The 18,717-nt window shown below is 42.3% G+C and overlaps 2 protein-coding genes across 2 annotated transcripts; both read right to left on the bottom strand.

Annotated features, from left to right (window-relative positions):
* Positions 1 to 2,132: 2,132 nt before the first annotated feature.
* On the bottom strand, positions 2,133 to 4,177 carry LOC117557747 (tripartite motif-containing protein 16-like). Its single transcript, XM_034233724.1, is given in 2 exon segments — positions 2,133 to 3,174; positions 3,176 to 4,177. Coding segments are annotated over 2 exon segments (1,371 nt in total). The 5' UTR covers positions 3,728 to 4,177; the 3' UTR covers positions 2,133 to 2,355.
* Positions 4,178 to 15,308: 11,131 nt separating this feature from the next.
* Positions 15,309 to 18,648, bottom strand: LOC117557749 (tripartite motif-containing protein 16-like). The gene is made up of 2 exons (XM_034233725.1): positions 18,621 to 18,648; positions 15,309 to 16,753 (listed from the first exon to the last, which is right to left on the bottom strand). The coding sequence occupies exons 1-2, from the start codon at positions 18,646 to 18,648 to the stop codon at positions 15,309 to 15,311; spliced, it is 1,473 nt and encodes a 490-aa protein (XP_034089616.1).
* Positions 18,649 to 18,717: the final 69 nt, after the last annotated feature.

Below are 18,717 nucleotides of genomic sequence, written 5' to 3'. Positions count from 1 at the left end.
AGCCTCACAATGTCAGGAACTTTTCATCTACAGATTGCTTTGGTCTGGCTTTACCCTTCACTGATTGGTTGAAGAAACTTTGAACTTATTGTCTATGGAAATCAGAAGGAGGGGCTCATTATCATATAAAAAACCGCGATATACGCGCGAATATACACGCGTATTATGGCACTTTTGGCTTTCACTGCACTGCTAGCGCCGTGGAGCAAGCGGCCATAACAGTATTAGTCTCTTCAACTCGATATTTGTTCACTTAAATTTCATTTTGAATGCTTGGATATTCTCAATGGGTGAATAAAAAAATGTATAATAATAATAAAAAAATAAAAATGACACCGAAGCTTTCTCAGGGCGGGCCAATGAGTAAACTGGCAGGCAGGCCTGGTGTATAGTCTACAATAGGCTTGTTTGAGACGCGTTGCGGCTCGCCTCAAAGTAGACGATAATAGTCGATCGCAGCCGGGGGAGGTCTCAAAAAGCTCGCCTGAAGTCGGACAGCTCGGAGTCGGCTTCGTCTTCTTCTTCTTCTCTCGGTTTTTTGGCGGATTGCAAACAACTTAAGGTGCATACCGCCCACCTCCGGAGTCGGCTTGACTCGGTTTGCATTTATAAAGAATGCACATGTGTTTAATCGTTAATGTCAGATATGTACTAAGTAAATACATTGTTCCTGCTCAAGATTAGATTAAACTTTATTGTTATTGCACATATTACAGGTACTGAGACAACGAAATGCAGTTTAGCTTCTAACCAGGTGCAACAAGCAGTGAAGTGAAAAGTAATATACACAATAGACAGAATAAAATATAGAATGAATTGAATGATGAATAAACAGTGAGGGCTATGAATACACTAGATATCAGCCTGTGAGCAGTATGAACAGTATGAATATGCTAAGATATATAAAGTATGAAACGGTAAGCATTGCAAGTATAGTATAAAATATATAGATATTAATTCCATGATGATAAACATTGTGGAACAATGATGAAAAATGGGAATGGATGGGGCGACGTAAAACTGACACAAAACAACAACAAACTTTTGCCGAGCCAATTGGAGAGTTTCATCAGCAGCATGTGGTAAAAACCACCAATGAGCGCTCAGCTCGAGATACCAGCGAGTCGTTTCCCATCAAGCATTTCGCTTCCGCAGCCCGTGGAGAGGAACTGCGCCGCCTCGCCGCGCCTCGCTCTCAAGGCTGCGGGCGTCTTTGTCCCGCGAGATTTCAACGTCTCATGTAGGCGAGCCTCCTGATCAAGTCGGACAAATGACTAACCATCATGCAACGCACTAGCAAGACGTTGATCGCAACGCGCAGGTCTCGCTTGTCTCAACAAGCCTAATAGCTTCATACAGTACCAGTCAAACGTTTGGACACACCTTCTCATTCAATGGTTTTGGTTCATGTTTATTAATTTCTACTTTGAAGATTAATACTGAAGACATCAAAACTATGAACGAATTATCGAATTATCTAATTAACAAAAAAGTGTCTGACACACACACCTGGCTTTATGCTCTTACATTAGACTCAAAACAAACCCACAGAAGAACAGAAGCTCAATGTTCCCTGTGTGACTTTAACGCAACGTGACGCAGGAGTTCCTTCCTGTTCCGCTCAGACCGGTCTGACATCAAACTGCTGCTGCTGGAGAAACGGCTCACGCCTCAGGCTCCATTATTTATCTTAGCAAGAGATGCCTTTTTCAGATTGTACAAGTACCTTTTTCAGCTCTGGTTTCATCTGATTTTTCTTAATCCTACAAATCCTACAAAAACAGGAAAATATCTTGTTTCAGAAAAATAATTGATATATATATTTATAATTTAAAAAAAAAGCAAAAGACAAAGATTTCACTTTTTTCCTCTTAGTTCTTTTATTAACAAGAAAAACCCAAACATTATAAAATATACAGATATATATATATAGAATATTTTTTATGACATTTCTTTTAATTTGTTTTGTTGCATTATTCAAACTTTCATTATGCATTTAATACATTGAGACTTAGTTACAAATTAAAACAGAGAAACAACAACATACAAATACATCAATATCGATATTCAACAAGTATTTAGAACAAAGTTGACATTTCCATGCAGAGAGATATGAGTTGAGGGTGAACAGAAGTGCTCCTGAGCAGTGACAGCCTCCATGGCTCAACAGACACAGGAAGGAGCGCCGCCTAAAGGAACTCCAACATCTGCAGAACAACTCATGAGAATATGTTAAAGCACATCCCATCATGTTTGATTGACAGCTGATCTCTGTGCAGTGAAGACATGAGCCATCAGCTCTGATGGACACACGGTGAGTTTAAGAAGTACAAGAGTTCCTCAAGTGACTTCAGGCTATTTCAGTTCAATAAACTCAGCTGTGGCTCCATAATCACAAAGCCGAACTCCAGCATGTAGCGGCTGAGTGAATGTGGTCTGCACTCTGTGGAGGAGAGTCATGGTTTCAGAGACGACGCTGTAGAAGGACAGAATACCTGCTCTGTGATCCAGGTACACTCCTACTCTGGAGGACAGAGGACCTGAGACGGGAGTTTCGATACTGTTGTAACTAAATAAATAACTGTTTTGGTCGCAATATAAGGACCAAGATTTGTCATTGAGTCCAAATTGACATTCATTCCCTGCTCTGCTGATATTCTTGTATGCGACTGCTACAAAAACTCCTCCCCCTCTCCACTCCACCTCCCAGTAACACCGTCCAGTCAGACTCTCTCGACTCAGGACCTGAGGACATCCAGTGAATCTGTCTGGGTGACTGGAATAAGACTGTGGTTTCATGAATGTTGCTTTTCTGCTCCCCTCAGATAATAACAGCAGTCTGTTTGCTGTGTTTGGATCCAGAGTGACTTCCTGTGAATATCTTAAGAACCCAGCTCTGGTGGTGGGCTCTGCTGCGGACAGTAAAACATCCACTTCAGTCGATGAAACGTTTGTCCATTCCTCTCTCAGGACGTCCTGTAGTTTGTCTCTGAGTGCTGACAGGGCCGCCGTCACGTCCTCAAAGTAGCTCAGAGGACGGATGTTGATGCTGGAGGAGTGTGTAGCTTCACTGAGGGCTGGCAGTGAGGGGTAGCTGAGCAGAAACTGGTTGTGATCCTCTGTGTGAGACAGCAGCTTCAGCTCAGCGTCTCTCCTCTTCAGCTCAGAGATCTCCTGCTCCAGCTTCGCCTTTGTGTTCGTCCATAGTGCAGATATAACAGATACTCTGCTGACCAGTGCGGCAGAACAGCTTCATTACCTCGTCGTGACGAGAGCAGATGTTCTCCTGGAGCTTCTTGGAGGGCTCCACCAGCTTGTGTTTCTTTAATTGAGCTACGTCATAATGACGCTGGAGGTGTTGCTCGCAGTAAGATACAAGACACACGAGGCAGGACTTACAGGCTCTCAGCTTCCTCCCAGTGCAGACATCACAGGCCACATCTTCAGCTCCAGCATAGCAGAGATCAGCAGGAGCAGCTGGGGGTCCAGTCTTCTTCAGCTCCTCCACTAAAGCTGCTAACATGGTGTTCTTTAGCAGGACAGGCCTCGGTGTGAAGCGCTGCCTGCACTGAGGGCAGCTGTTGATTAGCTCTCCATCCCAGTGGTGTTTGATACAGTCCATGCAGTAGCTGTGTCCACAGGGAATAGTGACCGGATCCTTCAGTAGATCCAGACAGATCGAACAAGAGAAGGTTTCCCGGTCCAGCTGAACTCCTCTCTGCGCCATCTCACCTCTCAGTGGCAGCGAGTGTCTGAGTTTCACTTCCTGAGAGCTGAAACTATGTGAGCTGTGATCTGAACAGCATGTGTGTGTGAGCAGTGCATGTGGCCTATCAGCTCTTGTGCTTTACCCACATGTTGGTTACACCCATCCCCCTCAGTGTGGATCTGAAGGGGAGGAACCAGGAAATACAGAGTGGAGCTGGCTGTGTCTGAGAGCAGGAAGAAGAGGGAGGGCTCATCAAACTCTGACTCGTTCCAGGAGGAGGAGCAGACACTCTGAACTGTTTCCTCATTTACAAACGGAGCCTCGCTCACAACCTGCTCTGCATTTGAAAACAGTCTTCAGCTGTAAAATATTTGTTTTAAATTCAGGCTTTTGTAGCACACAGCTCCACACTCATGGTGGCAGTGGTGTAAGAAGTACTCAGATATTCTACTGAAGCAAAAGTAGAAATACTACGGGGTAAAAATACTCTGTTACAAGTAAAAGTACAAAAGCATTGGTATCAAAATATACTTAAAGTACCAAAAGTAAAAGTACTCCTTATGCATAATGGCCCTTTTCAGAATCGTATCTATATATATATATATGTGTGTCTTTTCCATCCCTAATAAAGTGTAGGGGAAATGGAGACAGTAACACACAACAGTCAGGGTGAAAGTGAACACAAGTTGTTTTATTTACACCAAAGAAAATGCCAACAAATGTTCTTTAAGTGAGGAGACAAAGAAGATTGTGGCAAATAAAAGAAATGAATATTACTAAACTCAAACAAAAATCCCTCACTATCTGTTCTAATAACAAGGAGACAAAACAACTACAGGGTGGCAACAATCTACTAACCTAGTGTGTCTACACGGAGACGAAAACGAACCTTAGTCGATATCAAAAAAGTCTTCCGTCCACAGGAATCGGCTCAAGAAACGTGGCCCTTCTGTTTATTCTCCGCGGAGAATTTAGCAACATGTAGTACATGTAATTCTCCATGTCCACTTGTTGCTGATGGTTGTGGTAGAGGAGCTGTAGGTGTTGCACTAACATCTGTATCATGGTCAGTAGCGTCATTGATTGTTGTTGTTGTTGTTGGCGAAACACATCAGCAGTGACGCGGGGGTGAGCAGGAGAGGTGGGGAGAGGCGGGGCTATGGCGTCATCGTTATCAGGAAATGATCGTATAGGGCGTACACACGGAGCCGTTTGGCCCCCCAGAGCGTTTCGGCCGCAGATCTACCCACCTTGGGAGCCGTTATCACAGGGCTATCGGATTCGGGCTCCGTGTGGGCGTTTCCGTGTCGGCCTCGTGTGGACGAACCGTCAATACGATAGAGAACGTTAGCGGATTCCACTGATATCGTCTCCGTGTGGACGGGGTCTATCAGAGTTTACCTATACGTGAGGAGAGGTAGAGGGTACCCCAAACTTACCCAAATCCTCCACTTCCCAACACACACACATTTAACAATACTAAAAACAAGAAGACAGAATAATGACCAAATCTCTCAGAGACCACAAAGAGGCTCTGCAGTCAGCAGCAGGTCTGAGAGAGCGAAGGCTTCCTGGATCGCCTCCTTTAATGACCGGCCCTGGCTACCTTCTTATATGGAAATAAAACACTAATAGAACAATAGAATGTCTTTGATAATTCACTATAACTAAGTTCTAAATGTGTCCTCTGTTAAGATGTTGAATTAACACCAGAATTGAATAATTTAATGCATTATTTCTGATAGCAGTATGTGAAATTGATTTCTTTCTAACTTTACCTTAGTTCTGTTTATAATTTCAGTTTTTTAAAGCTCAATTACCACAGCCTCGTTAGTTCCATAAGATATGAGAGGGAATTGAGCGACTGACCTTCAGGTTGATAACCATCCAGTTACCCCTTGAGCTAAAGCCACCTGTACTGATATCAATCAAATCTTAACAGTTGGGCTTCAACGTTCATAATCTGTCAATATGTTGCTTTTCAAGGATAAAACCTGGTACAGCATCTCAACCCGGAACTAAAGAAGCGGGAATACAGTGTTCAAAATGTAACACTTGGAGTTGTCAGAGGAAAATATTAAAGCAAAGCAGACACGTACATTTGTTGAAACTTGTCATAGTAATTGACAGTATTCACCTTCTCCCCTCACACGTTTTACAATGCAGAAACTTCATTCAGACATCAAAACATATAGCTCAATTACGTCTATGAGTCTTATCATTTCTGACATTAGGACTGTCAAGAGGCTATGGCCGAGAGGTAGTGTTGATGTCTTATAGTCAGAGTGTTGTGGGTTCCAGCCCTGCTTTCATTACACACACTTTTGGTAGGAAATTAAACAATAACATTTTTGAGGCTAATAAACATTTACATCTGGCTCTTGAGGGCTCTGAAGTGAAGTGTGCTTCTTCTGCCAAATCTACCCAGACATATTACCACAAATACAAAAGAGGCAGCACTTGACAATGATACCACTCAGCTCAATGTCATGTTGAAATAAAAAGTACACTAGATACAAAAAATGAAGGTATAAACAATCTGGGTCTGCAAAATATATTTATTATATCCGCACAGGGTTCAGGTATTGTGTGTGATAAGGCACTGTTCAGTAAATATAGACATTGTTTAACATATTATTTTACGTTATTACTTCAAAATGACTTTCACAGCATCACATCCTCGGATCGAGGTGTCGAGGAGTCGAGGAAGGGAAATTAGAGAAATGAGAAAGGCCCTATAGGAGTAACGTGCTGCAGCTTAAAAAACGATGAAACATATTAACAGCAATGTGCCCAAACACATGCAGATGAAGAGTAATCTACACAAACCTGATGAAACATGAGCAGGCTTTACCAAAAGAGCTACATTAGCTAAAAATACATAAAATCTGAATTCATCTGATTTTTCTTAATCCTACAAATAAATAAAATATATATAAAAACATGAAAATATCTTGTTTCAGAAAAATAATATATATGTTGTGCTCGGGTCTCCTGTGACCCGTTTCAAGTTTAATTTTTTAATAACTACACTCTAGTTTTTTTTTTATCTGAACGAGGCTTCATGATATCCTCCACAGCAGCTATATAAACACTACAAAACTGATTTGGACAATTTTAGCCAAGTCTGAAGGTCTCTAAAAAAAAAAGTGTATAATTTGGTGTTCGGGTCTGGGGATACCCTGCAGAATTGTTGTGGGTCACTCGGGGTCAAATTTGGCCCAATCAAAATTCATCTTTGACTTTAGACACCCCTCCCCCACCCCCTTCATCAACTATAACAATACTTTTTCCCAACATGCACCTGGTCTCCCCTCCCCCCACGGGAACTCCACCTTTCTCAAAGAATATGTGCACTAACACTTGAACCTGAATCCAATCCAATCCACTTTATTTATATAGCACAGTTTAAAAACAGAGGGTTTGCCAAAGTGCTTCACAATGAACATAACATTATAATAAAATATAATATTACACGAATAGATAAAAAGCACACATAAGAAAAGATAAAAAAAGCACACATAAGAATAAATACAAGGCACATAAAGGCTATGGACAGACAGTAAAAGCATACAAATAGGTAAGACATAGCTCAGACTGACTGGTAAGCGAGGGAAAAGAGGTGGGTTTTTAGGCGGGACTTAAAAACTTGAAGAGTGGGTGACAATTTAACCTGAGGGGGCAGGTCGTTCCAGAGCCTGGGGGCTACAGATGAGAACGCTCGGTCTCCCCTGGTCTTTTTGTTTTGTTTTTGGGACTACAAGCAGCAGCTGATCAGCCGACCTCAAAGCCCTTGAGGGGGTGTACACCTGTAAGAGGTCGGAGATGTACTCTGGGGCCAGCCCATTAAGAGATTTAAAAACAAACAATAAAATCTTAAAATGGACTCTAAAATGGACAGGAAGCCAGTGGAGGGAAGCCAGTGGAGGGAAGCCAGTGGAGCGAAGCCAGAACTGGTGTGATGTGGTCAAACTTGCGGGTTCCTGTAAGCAGCCGCGCTGCAGCGTTTTGTACAAGCTGCAGGCGGGCCAGCGAAATATTATTTAGGCCGGCATAAAGTGCATTACAGTAATCTAAACGAGTTGAAACAAAGGCATGAATTACACGCTCAAAGTTTAAAAAGGATAAAACCGGTTTAATTTTGGAGCCTCAAGTGATAAAAACTGGATGTAACCACAGAGTTTATCTGTTTATCTAATTTAAAAGCACTGTCGATTTTGACACCCAGATTTGTGACCATGGATTTTGCATACGGTAGCAGGGAACCTAGGTCAATGGAAGGGACATCACCATTTGGTCCAAACACAATTACCTCCGTTTTGCTCTCATTTATATTAAAAAAGTTTAGCGCCATCCAGGCCTTTATGTCATTAAGACAGTCAACCAGGGGCATCAGAGAGCTAGTGTTTTTTCTTAGGGGTAGATATAATTGGGAGTCGTCCGCATAAAGGTGGTAGGAGACGCCATATTTTCTAAAAATCAGTCCAAGGGGGAGAAGGTATAAGGAAAATAAAATAGGCCCCAAAATAGAACCTTGGGGAACTCCACAGGATAAGGGGGCAGAAGAGGATGTAAAGTCACCAAGCGTAACAGAGAAAGATCTCTTGGACAGATAGGACCTGAACCACTCTAAGGCAGTGCCCCTGATACCCACACAGTGCTCTAGACGAGAGATAAGGATGGAGTGGTCAATCGTATCAAAAGCAGCTGTGAGGTCTAAGAGCATAAGGATGGCAGAGTCACCAGGGTCTGTAGTGACCGGGAGGTCATTGAATACTCTTAGAAGGGCAGACTCAGTACTGTGAAGCGCTTTAAAACCGGATTGAAAAATATCGAAAATATTGTGTGCATGTATAAAAGACTGCATCTGTAAGAGTACGGTTTTCTCCAATATCTTTGAAATAAAAGGAAGCTTCGAGATGGGTCTGTAATTTGAGAAGACAGAAGTGTCCAGATTAGTTTTCATTATCAGGGGAACTCATATGCACGTGTGCAATATGTGGTGTAATGTGTTTTGGGGCTATACAATACAATTACAACAGGATTGTACGGTTATGAATGCATAATAAGTTAGTTATGATGTAGTTAAAACAATATTGGATGATAGTCATTTATTTTTTGTGTTTTGGACTGAGATAAATCATGGGTCAAAATGTACCCGCGAAGACCATGAACGGTAACAGCTTTTGAACACAACACAAGGGTTAAAGAAAGCATGAGACTGAGATTTTCACTTTTGTCCTCTTAGTTCTTTTACGGGACGGGTGGCGCAGTGGTCTGTGCATCTGATCATCAGATCAAGGGGGGTGCTGGGGAACTCCAGTTCGAAACCCGCTCCTGCTGCCACAGGCCGTTGTGTCCTTGGGCAAGACACTTCACCCGGATTTGCTCCTGTGGGTATTGTCCACAGTACATGTATGATATCAATGTGTACTTGTAAAAGCACTTCGAGGCGTGAAGATGGACGGTGTGGCGCAGTGCGCTGTGATCATCAGATCAAGGGGTGAAACCCGCCGCTGCTGCGTCTGTAAAGCCGTTGTGTCCTTGGGCAAGACACTTCACCTGAACTTGCTCCTGTGGGTATTGTCCACAGTGACCATTGCATGTATAACAAATATGTGTAATGTGTATTTGTAAAGCGCTTTGAGCATCTGGAAAAGCGCTATAATAAATGTAAGGAATTATTATTAATTATTATTATTAACAAGAAAAACCCCAACATAAAAAATACACAGACGTGTGAATGTGCCGCACTCAACCTGTTGGCTTTTATTTGTTATGACTTTTCTTTTAATTTGCTTTGTTGCATTATTCAAACTTTCATTTATGCATTCAACACATTTAGACTTAGTTACAAATTAAAAACCTTTAGAATCAAATATCTACAATGAAAGAAGCTCTGGTGCTTTCTCTCTTAAGACTCACGTTACAAGAGAAACGACGACACACAAATACATCAATATCCATATTCAACACATTTTTAAATCATTAACATACGTCTCTGTTAAACACATACAAGACTACAAATACAATTTAAGTAAAAGGCAATCAGAGTATAAGACTATATGTTTTAAATGATTATGTGATCATTTAACACGACACAGAACAACTCATGAGAAGATGTTAAAGCACATCCCATAATGTTTGATTGACAGCTGATCTCTGTGCAGTGAAGACATGAGCCATCAGCTCTGATGGACACACGGTGAGTTTAACCTGTTAAGCCCCAAAGACCCCCTCGGCGGGTCCTTTTTTTTTCACGACCCTGTGTCTCAGGGCATCTTAATATTTAAGAACCTATTAATGTGTTATGCCAGATTAACGGAAATAATCTCAGCTAACTGACGATACAAACCATTTTTACCAAAACAAAACACAAGTCTCATAAGAAGCATCTTAATGACCCCTGAGTGAAAAATGCTAACGCACTTTGGCACAGAACTCAAGATAAAGATACCCTTATTACTTATCGTAGCTGCACATACAAGATATCCGATTAAAGCTGAGGTTCCACAGATTATAAAGGTATAGTATCATCACTGAGCGATCCGAACTCGCGACAGGGGAAGCAAACACAGACATCACAACACCTAGCTTTTACAGGAGATCGTCTCATCGTAGCTGTCAATCTGACCAAAAGACGTGTTCAATGGCATTAAAACGAGAAAAAACGCGGCTGAATCGGTTAATCCATAGGTTGATAATGTGTCTGTAGTTTTGAAAAAATTATTTATAATCCATAATTCCATTTTTTTGTAAAAATCGGAGAGTAAAAGTTAGCTGCTAAGGGTAGCCACCAGAGTTATCACAGCTTCCGGTTTTGGCTATGCGTCACTCTCAATCCTTATTTGGTCATGTGTGTGTGTATGTGGGAGTTCCCCTCGATTCCATTGGCTCTGACGGTTAGAAAGAGATGTCAATCATCAAAATCGACCAAGGGCGGCCAGAGATATGGAAAATCCACCCAAATGACCCCAGAAGTGGATTTGTTTTGCTAAATCTCTCTAAAAAGGTCATATTTCACTTGTTTTGCATCAATCTTGATACAGGGTACTTATTATATGTTGTAGTTTGGATTCCTAAAGCTTTTAGTCTACCATCCCATCATTCAAGGGTGGTTTTCCAACCAAGTCTCTCTGCATTTCGTGTTATAGTCACGACATTTAATCTATTGATTCGTGTTCACCAACACCATTTTCCCCTTTTTTTTCGTGTCACACAGAACGATTTTAAAAGCAATGTATTTATATTGGTAGTATGTTTCGTGCCTGCAGCACGTCTTTTTGCCCGTTCGGGTCTTGGAAGACCGGAAGCTGTGGGAAAAGAAATGGGGCTCAGAGCTTCAGAATACTGAAATCTGTATTTTTTTAAATCTTTTTTTTCCTTCTAATTTGTTATTCTTTTCTAAATAACACACTGTTATTTACTCACTAATAACACACAATTATCCTTGTTTTTATTTATTTGTTTGATTCCATAATCTCTGTCTTTTTTGGCGTCCGTCAGGAACTGAATTTCAAAATAAAAATAACCGGAAACAGACGAAGCATCGTTGCGATACAAAGCCACTGAACTGATTACCCAAGATCCTCAGCTAAGGTTTAAGCTCGCTGATTGGATGTTTTAGCCGCAATGCATGTAGGGATATGGTGTTCATGCCATATCAAATCCGAAAAACTTTTTTTTGTAACCACTAGGCGGTGCACACAAGGTAGACACAGCCATAATAACTTTGTATCATTAGTGTAGGACACTTATTCAACATCTGAAGATGTGTCGTTTTATTCATGCTTTCACATCATTTTACAGCATATTGCTATATTATTTCAGACTCAGTATTTACATTCTTATATTCAAAGAAAATCAGTAATATCTGTAATATAATAAGTCCTTTTATATCAGCTGCGCACCGTTATGGTGTAAATATAACCTATCTACGAATTAGATCAAATGTAAAAGTCAGCCGAATTAGTGTTGATACTGCAAGGAGACGTATTGTGTGAAGAGAAATTGAAGATGTTGTTTAATTGTTGATATATTTATGATCCACGTCACGTATTCAGTTTCGGCGGCATTTCTTCCAGTTTTTCCAAAGGTCTTCTCATCAGGGCTCTATAAATAAAGAACTACGGAAGATCTGTAATATGTAATGCAGCCAAACCGTGTATTACAATGCCGTTATGTGATGACTTTCAAAGAGAAAAGCAAGAGCACTCGAAATAAAGTATTATTTTCTTTTAAAGCACGTTATTGAATTATTGTTTTTATGTGTTATATTTGATGAAAAAAATATTAAGAGTACATACTTTCATAGGGGGAAAGTAGAAGGTCAATGATAGAAATATAGAATATAAAAAATCAAGAAGATACTATAAGTGATCTCTACAATAAAACAGTTTAGTGCAGGATGTACAAAGATATTAATAGGAGGATGTACAAAACATACAAACGAATTAACCTTTATTTAAACATTAAATAATACTTTAGATTAAGGTCTTCTTTTAAATAAGAAAAAAGCTTTGGGGGTATCAAAAGATAAATATTAAGCCTGACAAAGTACTTAACGTCTAATATATTGCTTTCCTTCAATGTTAACTATGTTGAAGCACTTATTTTAACTGATATTATACATATGAATTATACGCTTATGTATGTAGATAGTATAAGAAAGGTGCAGAATATGACAGTTTAATGGTGGATGTACCCACATATTGATAGATGTCTTGTAATGCACTGTTGAGGAACCTCAGCTGCGACCCAAGTTTTTCATTCATTGCATAACTACACCATAGTTGTGTATATGATATGTCAATAGACCTTTGAAAATCTTGAAATCTTGAAAAGGATGTGCAAAATAGCCATAATATACAGTCTTTAATTAACTATTAATAGAGAATAACGAGTAATGAATATACTTTATTACTTGTTTCCATTCATGTCAATTGCAGATAAATGTTTAGTCTTCTCAAGCACCAACTATCAAATATCTCTCCTGATTGTTGGCACTTGACAATCACCTTACCTGAATTTTACTCAGGTGTAACTCAAGTCTGATTTAAGGGTTTTTATATTTCACATAATTACATTACATTGCATTTAGCTGACGCTTTTACAATAAGTGCGTTCGACCAACAAAATACAAGCTTGAAGAAAACAGAATCATATAAGTACATCAGGTTTCATAGAGCTAAAACATTTCAAGTGCTACTCAACTGGCTGTAGATAAGCCAGTCCTTTATTAGTATATAAGTAATTTGTTAATAATGCTATCGCTCAAAGTGGAGTCGAAAGATATGAGTTTTCAGTCTGGAAGGTGTGTAAGCTATCTGCTGTCCTGATGTCAATGGGGAGCTCATTCCACCATTTTGGAGCCAGGATAACAAACCCACGTGTTTTTGCTGATGGGAACTTGGGTCCCCCTCGCAGTGCGGGTAAAGCGAGCTGTTTGGCTGATGCCGAGCGGAGTGCACGTGCTGGGGTGTACAGTTTAACCATGTCCTGGATGTAGGAAGGGCCAGATCAAATCACAGCATGGTACACAAGTACCAGTGTCTTGAAGTGGATTCTAGCAGTTATCGGAAGCCAGTGAAGGTAGCGGAGGAGCGGCGTAGTGTGGGAGAATTTAGGAAGGTTGAAGATCAGACGAGCCTCTGCATTCTGGATGAGCTGCAGAGGTCGGATGGCACATGCAGGTAGACCAGCCAGGAGGGAGTTGCAGTAGTCTAGGCGTGAGATGACGAGAGCCTGGACCAGAACCTGCGTCGCTTTCTGGGTCAGCTGGGGACGTATCTTCCTGATGTTGTAAAGCGTGTATCTGCAGCAGCGGGTTGTAGCAGCGATGTTTGCAGTGAAGGACAGTTTGTTATCTAGGATCACACCCAGATTCCTTGCAGTCTGAGTCGGGGAAACAATAGAGGTGCCGATGTTGATTGTTAGGTCAAGAGTGGGACAATCTTTTCCCGGAAGGAAAAGCAGTTCAGTCTTGTCAAGGTTGAGCTTGAGGTGGTGAGCAGACATCTACTGAGATGCGTGCGACGACCTGGGTCTCTGAGCGGGGAAAGGACAGAATTAGTTGGGTGTCGTCAGCGTAGCAGTGGTATGAAAAACCATGCGTTCTAATGACAGATCCGACCGAGTTTGTGTACAGGGAGAAGAGGAGGGGACCGAGAACAGAGCCCTGAGGGACCCCTGTAGTTAATTGACAAGGGTCGGACTCCGACCCTCTCCAAGTAACCCTGTAGGTACGGTCTTTGAGGTATGAGGTGAGGAGGGAAAGTGCAGAGCCTGAAACTCCAAGTTCTTGGAGAGTGCGAAGGAGGATCTGATGATTCACTGTGTCGAATGCAACAGACAGGTCCAGAAGGATGATGACAGAGGAGAGGGAGGCTGCTTTAGCAGTGTGCAGTTCCTCAGTTAACCTCTGAATTGTAGCGGAGTAGAATTACAAAGTAACAATGAGCTGTCATGTCGGTATATATTAATGCTTCGCATTATTGACACAAGCGATTTTCACCCATTTATTAATTATATGTTTTACATTTGATAACACCAATGTGTTTAATACTGGCAACTTCTAATTGTGGGAAAAACGAAAACGTTCAGTAGAGACGTCCCATAGAACATTTTGCGAAACACAATAGCCAGCATGTGTAGTTCTGGGGGGGGGGGCGTTCGATTTCAGTTTTAGATAGTCTGGCGTGGTTTCCTTCCATTTCAAACAGCTGTTTGACGCTCGGGGTAACCTTGGCGCCCTGCCACTCCAACATCCAATCCCAGAGCTTGAAGATTAATCACGGGGACAGTAGTCCTAAACGATAGCTGGGGATTATGGGTAGTGTAGTGTCTTCGGCCATCCTACACTCAGAAATGTTTTTCGGATTTGATATGGCATTAACACCATATCCCTACATGCATTGCGGCTAAAACATCCAATCAGCGAGCTTAAACCATAGCTGAGGATCTTGGGTAATCAGTTCAGTGGCTGTGTATCACAATGATGCTCGAAATGTCCCTTATCGGCCTACGTCTGTTTCCGGTTATTTTTATTTTGAAATTCAGTTCCTGACGGAAACTGAAAGCCCGAGATTATGGAATCAAACAAATAAATAAAAACAAGGATGATTAAGTATTATTGGTGAGTAAATAACAGTGTGTTATTTAGAAAAGAATAACAAATTAGAAGGAAAAAAAGATTAAAAATATAGATTTCAGTATCCTGAGGCTCTGAGCCCCATTTATTTTCCTCACAGACGACAAAAAAAGTCCGACATTATACGATTTTAAAATAAAAACAATAATCGTGGCTTGATATTGAGTAAGAACATGTTTTTATGAACGCCACAGCTTCCGGTCTTCCAAGACTCGAACGGACAAAAAGACGTGCTGCAGGCACGAAACATACTGCCAATAGAAATACATTGCTTTTAAAATCGTTCTGTGTGACACGAAAAAAAGGGGAAAATCGTGTTGGTGAACACGAATCAATAGATTAAATGTCGTGACTATAACACGAAATGACGTGAGACTGGGTTGGGTTTTCACTATAAGTAATTTTTTTTTTTGGGCTCAAGGGTAGAAAACGTCCTCAAATGACTTCCGGCTATTTCAGTTTACACAACTCAGCAGTGGTTCCTACACAACAAAGCCAAACTCCAGCATGTAGCGGCTGAGTGAATGTGGTCTGCATTCTGTGGAGGAGAGTCGTGGTGTTAGAGACGCTGCTGTAGAAGGATAGAATACCTGCTCTGTGATCCAGGTACACTCCTACTCTGGAGGACTGAGGACCTGAGACGTTGGTGCATTTACTGTTGTAACGAAATGAATAACTGTTTTGGTTACAATCTAAGGACCAAGATTTGTCATTGAGTCCAAATCGACATTCATCCCCTGCTCTGCTGATATTCTTGTATGTGACTGCTACATAAACTCTCCCCCCTCTCCACTCCACCTCCCAGTAACAACGTCCAGTCAGACTCTCTCTACTCAGGACCTGCTTATAATCAGTGAATCTGTCTGGGTGACTGGAATAAGACTGTGGTTGTTTCATGAATGTTGCTTTTCTGCTCCCCTCAGATAATAACAGATGTGTCTCTGCTGTGTTTGGATCCAGAGTGACTTCCTGTGAATATTTTAAGAACCCAGCTCTGGTGGTGGGCTCTGCTGCTGACAGTAAAACATCCACTTCAGTCGATGAGACGTTTGTCCATTCCTCTCTCAGGACGTCCTGTAGTTTGTCTCTGAGTGCTGACAGGGCCGCCGTCACGTCCTCAAAGTAGCTCAGAGGACGGATGTAGATGCTGGAGGAGTGTGTAGGTTCACTGAGGGCTGGCAGTGAGGGGTAGCTGAGCAGAAACTGGTTGTGATCCTCTGTGTGAGACAGCAGCTTCAGCTCAGCGTCTCTCCTCTTCAGCTCAGAGATCTCCTGCTCCAGCTTCTCCTGGAGCTCTCTGACTCGACTCACTTCTCTCTCCTGCTGGGATCTGACCTGCTGCTTCACATCAGAGCTTCTCTTCTCCATGAGACGGATCAGCTCAGTGAACGTCTTCTCACTGTCCTCCACTGCTTTATCAGCAGAGCCGTTGATGGCCTCCACCTCGTGCTGAAGCAGCTTCACCTCCTTCTCTCCGTCCTGGATCCTCTGCTGGATGTTTAGTCGACTCCCCTCCAGCTCTCTCTGCCTCTCAGTCCTCTCTGCTGCAGCTGACACCGTGTCGTGGCCTTTGTGTTCGTCCACAGAGCAGAGATAACAGATACTCTGCTGATCAGTGCGGCAGAACAGCTTCCTCGCTTTGTTGTGACGAGAGCAGATGTTCTCCTGGAGCTTCTTGGAGGGCTCCACCAGCTTGTGTTTCTTTAATTGAGCTACGTCATAATGAGGCTGGAGGTGTTTCTCACAGTAAGATATAAGACACACGAGGCAGGACTTACAGGCTCTCAGCTTCCTCCCAGTGCAGACATCACAGGCCACATCTTCAGCTCCAGCATAGCAGAGATCAGCAGGAGCAGCTGGGGGTCCAGTCTTCTTCAGCTCCTCCACTAAAGCTGCTAACCAGTGGCGTTTTCTCCCGGAGGCCAAGGGAAGCCAGGCTTCCCCTGTTTTTTCGGATTGTAGTTATAACTTAAATAAATAAATAAAAACACTTTGTTTTGTTTCTGTAATTCTACTTTCCTGTGTGTTCCTGCCGGACCGTCTCTCCGTCTCTCCCCCATTCTCATTGAGTATTTTACAAAGAGTGAAACAGCGCCCCTCTAGATGTCATGGTGAAACAGTAGATTGCATTCACTGTTGCGAGAGGAGGCCAGCAGAATCTAGTTTCCCTTGGTGAAAAAAAATTGAGGGATTAACCAATCAGATGAGGCCCACGTGATGCCCCTGCCAACCTGTGATTGGTCAGGGCCATGCCAGGGGAAGCCAGCCGCCTCTAGCTTCCCTTCAGGGGCGGCTGGCGGCTGGCGATTTGATTGGACACTGCCATCCAATCACATCAACATCAATTTGAATACTGTAACTGTCATCACCGCCGTTAGAAATGATCAAGCAAATGAAGCATTATGGAGGGAGGAGATTTGGCGTACTTAATTAAGCATAACTTCACTAAACTTCCGCTACAGCAGCAACTAAAAATTAAAGCAGATGGCAGGACAACGCCCACACTCGAGCTGTGTACACAGAGGAATAAGGGATCTAATCGGACGTTCAATGAGGACAATTATGTCCGCACGGAGTGGCTAACTGGAAGCGCTAAACTTCAGCGTCTATTTTGCTGGCCATGTCTTCTTTTTGACAAGGGTTCGTGCTCCCTGAACAATCCTTGGGCAACTTCAGGATTCATCGACCTTGCCAACCTGTCACGGGCAATTGAGAGGCACGGTAAATCTAAAAAATCATATAGATTGTGCTGTGAAATTAAAGCTTTTTGGACGCGTCAGGATTGACGAGGCTCTGGATGTAGCAAGAACCATTAGCACAAAGAAGCACAACGAACAAGTAAAAAAGAACCGGGATATTCTGAGGAAACTCATCATTGCTGCCCTGTACCTTGCACGTCAAGAGCAAGCATTCAGGGGACACAATGAGGCCGCTGGCAGCTCTAACAGGGGCAATTTTGTAGAGCTGGTACGTGCATTTGCAGAGTTTGACACTGCACTCGCGGAGCACTTGGGATCGTCAACAGTCTTCAGTGGTATGTCAAACACCATACAAAATGACATAATTGAGAGCATAGCTCGTTGTATCCAGGATGAGACTGATAAAGAAATACACATTTCTCCTTTCATTGCTGTACAAGTGGATGACACATCAGACATCTCCAATAAGTGCCAACTCACTATCATAATCAGATATGTGAATGAAAAAGGCAGTGTGTGTGAACGTTTCCTCGGCTTTTTTTACGTCAGCTTAGAAAGAGATGCAAAAGCTGTAACATCAGTTGTCATGAGAGCCATCGGGAACTACAGCCCAACAAACAAACAAACTGATTTGTCAGACTTATGACGGAGCAAGCTGCATGAGTGGACAGCACGGTGGCGTTCAGGCTTTAGTGAAAGCACACTGCCCCAATGCGCTATTCATCCACTGCTATGCTCACAAATTAAATTTGGTTTTAGCACAAGGCACAAACAACATCCAAGCAGCCAAACTGTTTTTTGCCAATCTCGATGCCTTCCACAATTTTTTCTCACGTTCATGTAAGAGATCAGCACTACTGTCTGAAGTTGATCGAGCTGTGCGTGTACCAGGGGGTTCTGCTGTGAGGTGGAATTTTAAAAGCCGCGCAGTACACGCCATCCATGAAGGACGCGGGTCGCTCTGTATCGCTTTTGACAGGATAATGACAGAGCCGGGATGGGACAAAGAGACCATTGCACAGAGTGCTTCCTTGAAGCAAAAACTTGAGGATTTTGACTTCACCTTCCTGCTCGGGGTCTTTCAGGTCCATTTTCGGCCTCACAGAACCACTCTTCCAGGTTCTGCAAAGCAAGACGGCGGACATCAAAAAATGCCAGGA

The sequence above is a fragment of the Gymnodraco acuticeps genome, unplaced genomic scaffold (assembly GCF_902827175.1).
Source record: "Gymnodraco acuticeps unplaced genomic scaffold, fGymAcu1.1, whole genome shotgun sequence".
Taxonomy (NCBI): domain Eukaryota; kingdom Metazoa; phylum Chordata; class Actinopteri; order Perciformes; family Bathydraconidae; genus Gymnodraco; species Gymnodraco acuticeps.
This window is presented reverse-complemented; position numbering and strand designations above follow the sequence as displayed.

Coding starts and splice junctions, on each gene's coding strand:
- LOC117557749 (XM_034233725.1), bottom strand. CDS start 18,648: ATGGACCTGAAAGACCCCGAGCAGGAAG. Junction 16,754..18,620: donor GAAAGACCCCGAGCAGGAAG/GTGAAGTCAAAA, acceptor GCCACTGGTTAG/CAGCTTTAGTGGAGGAGCTG.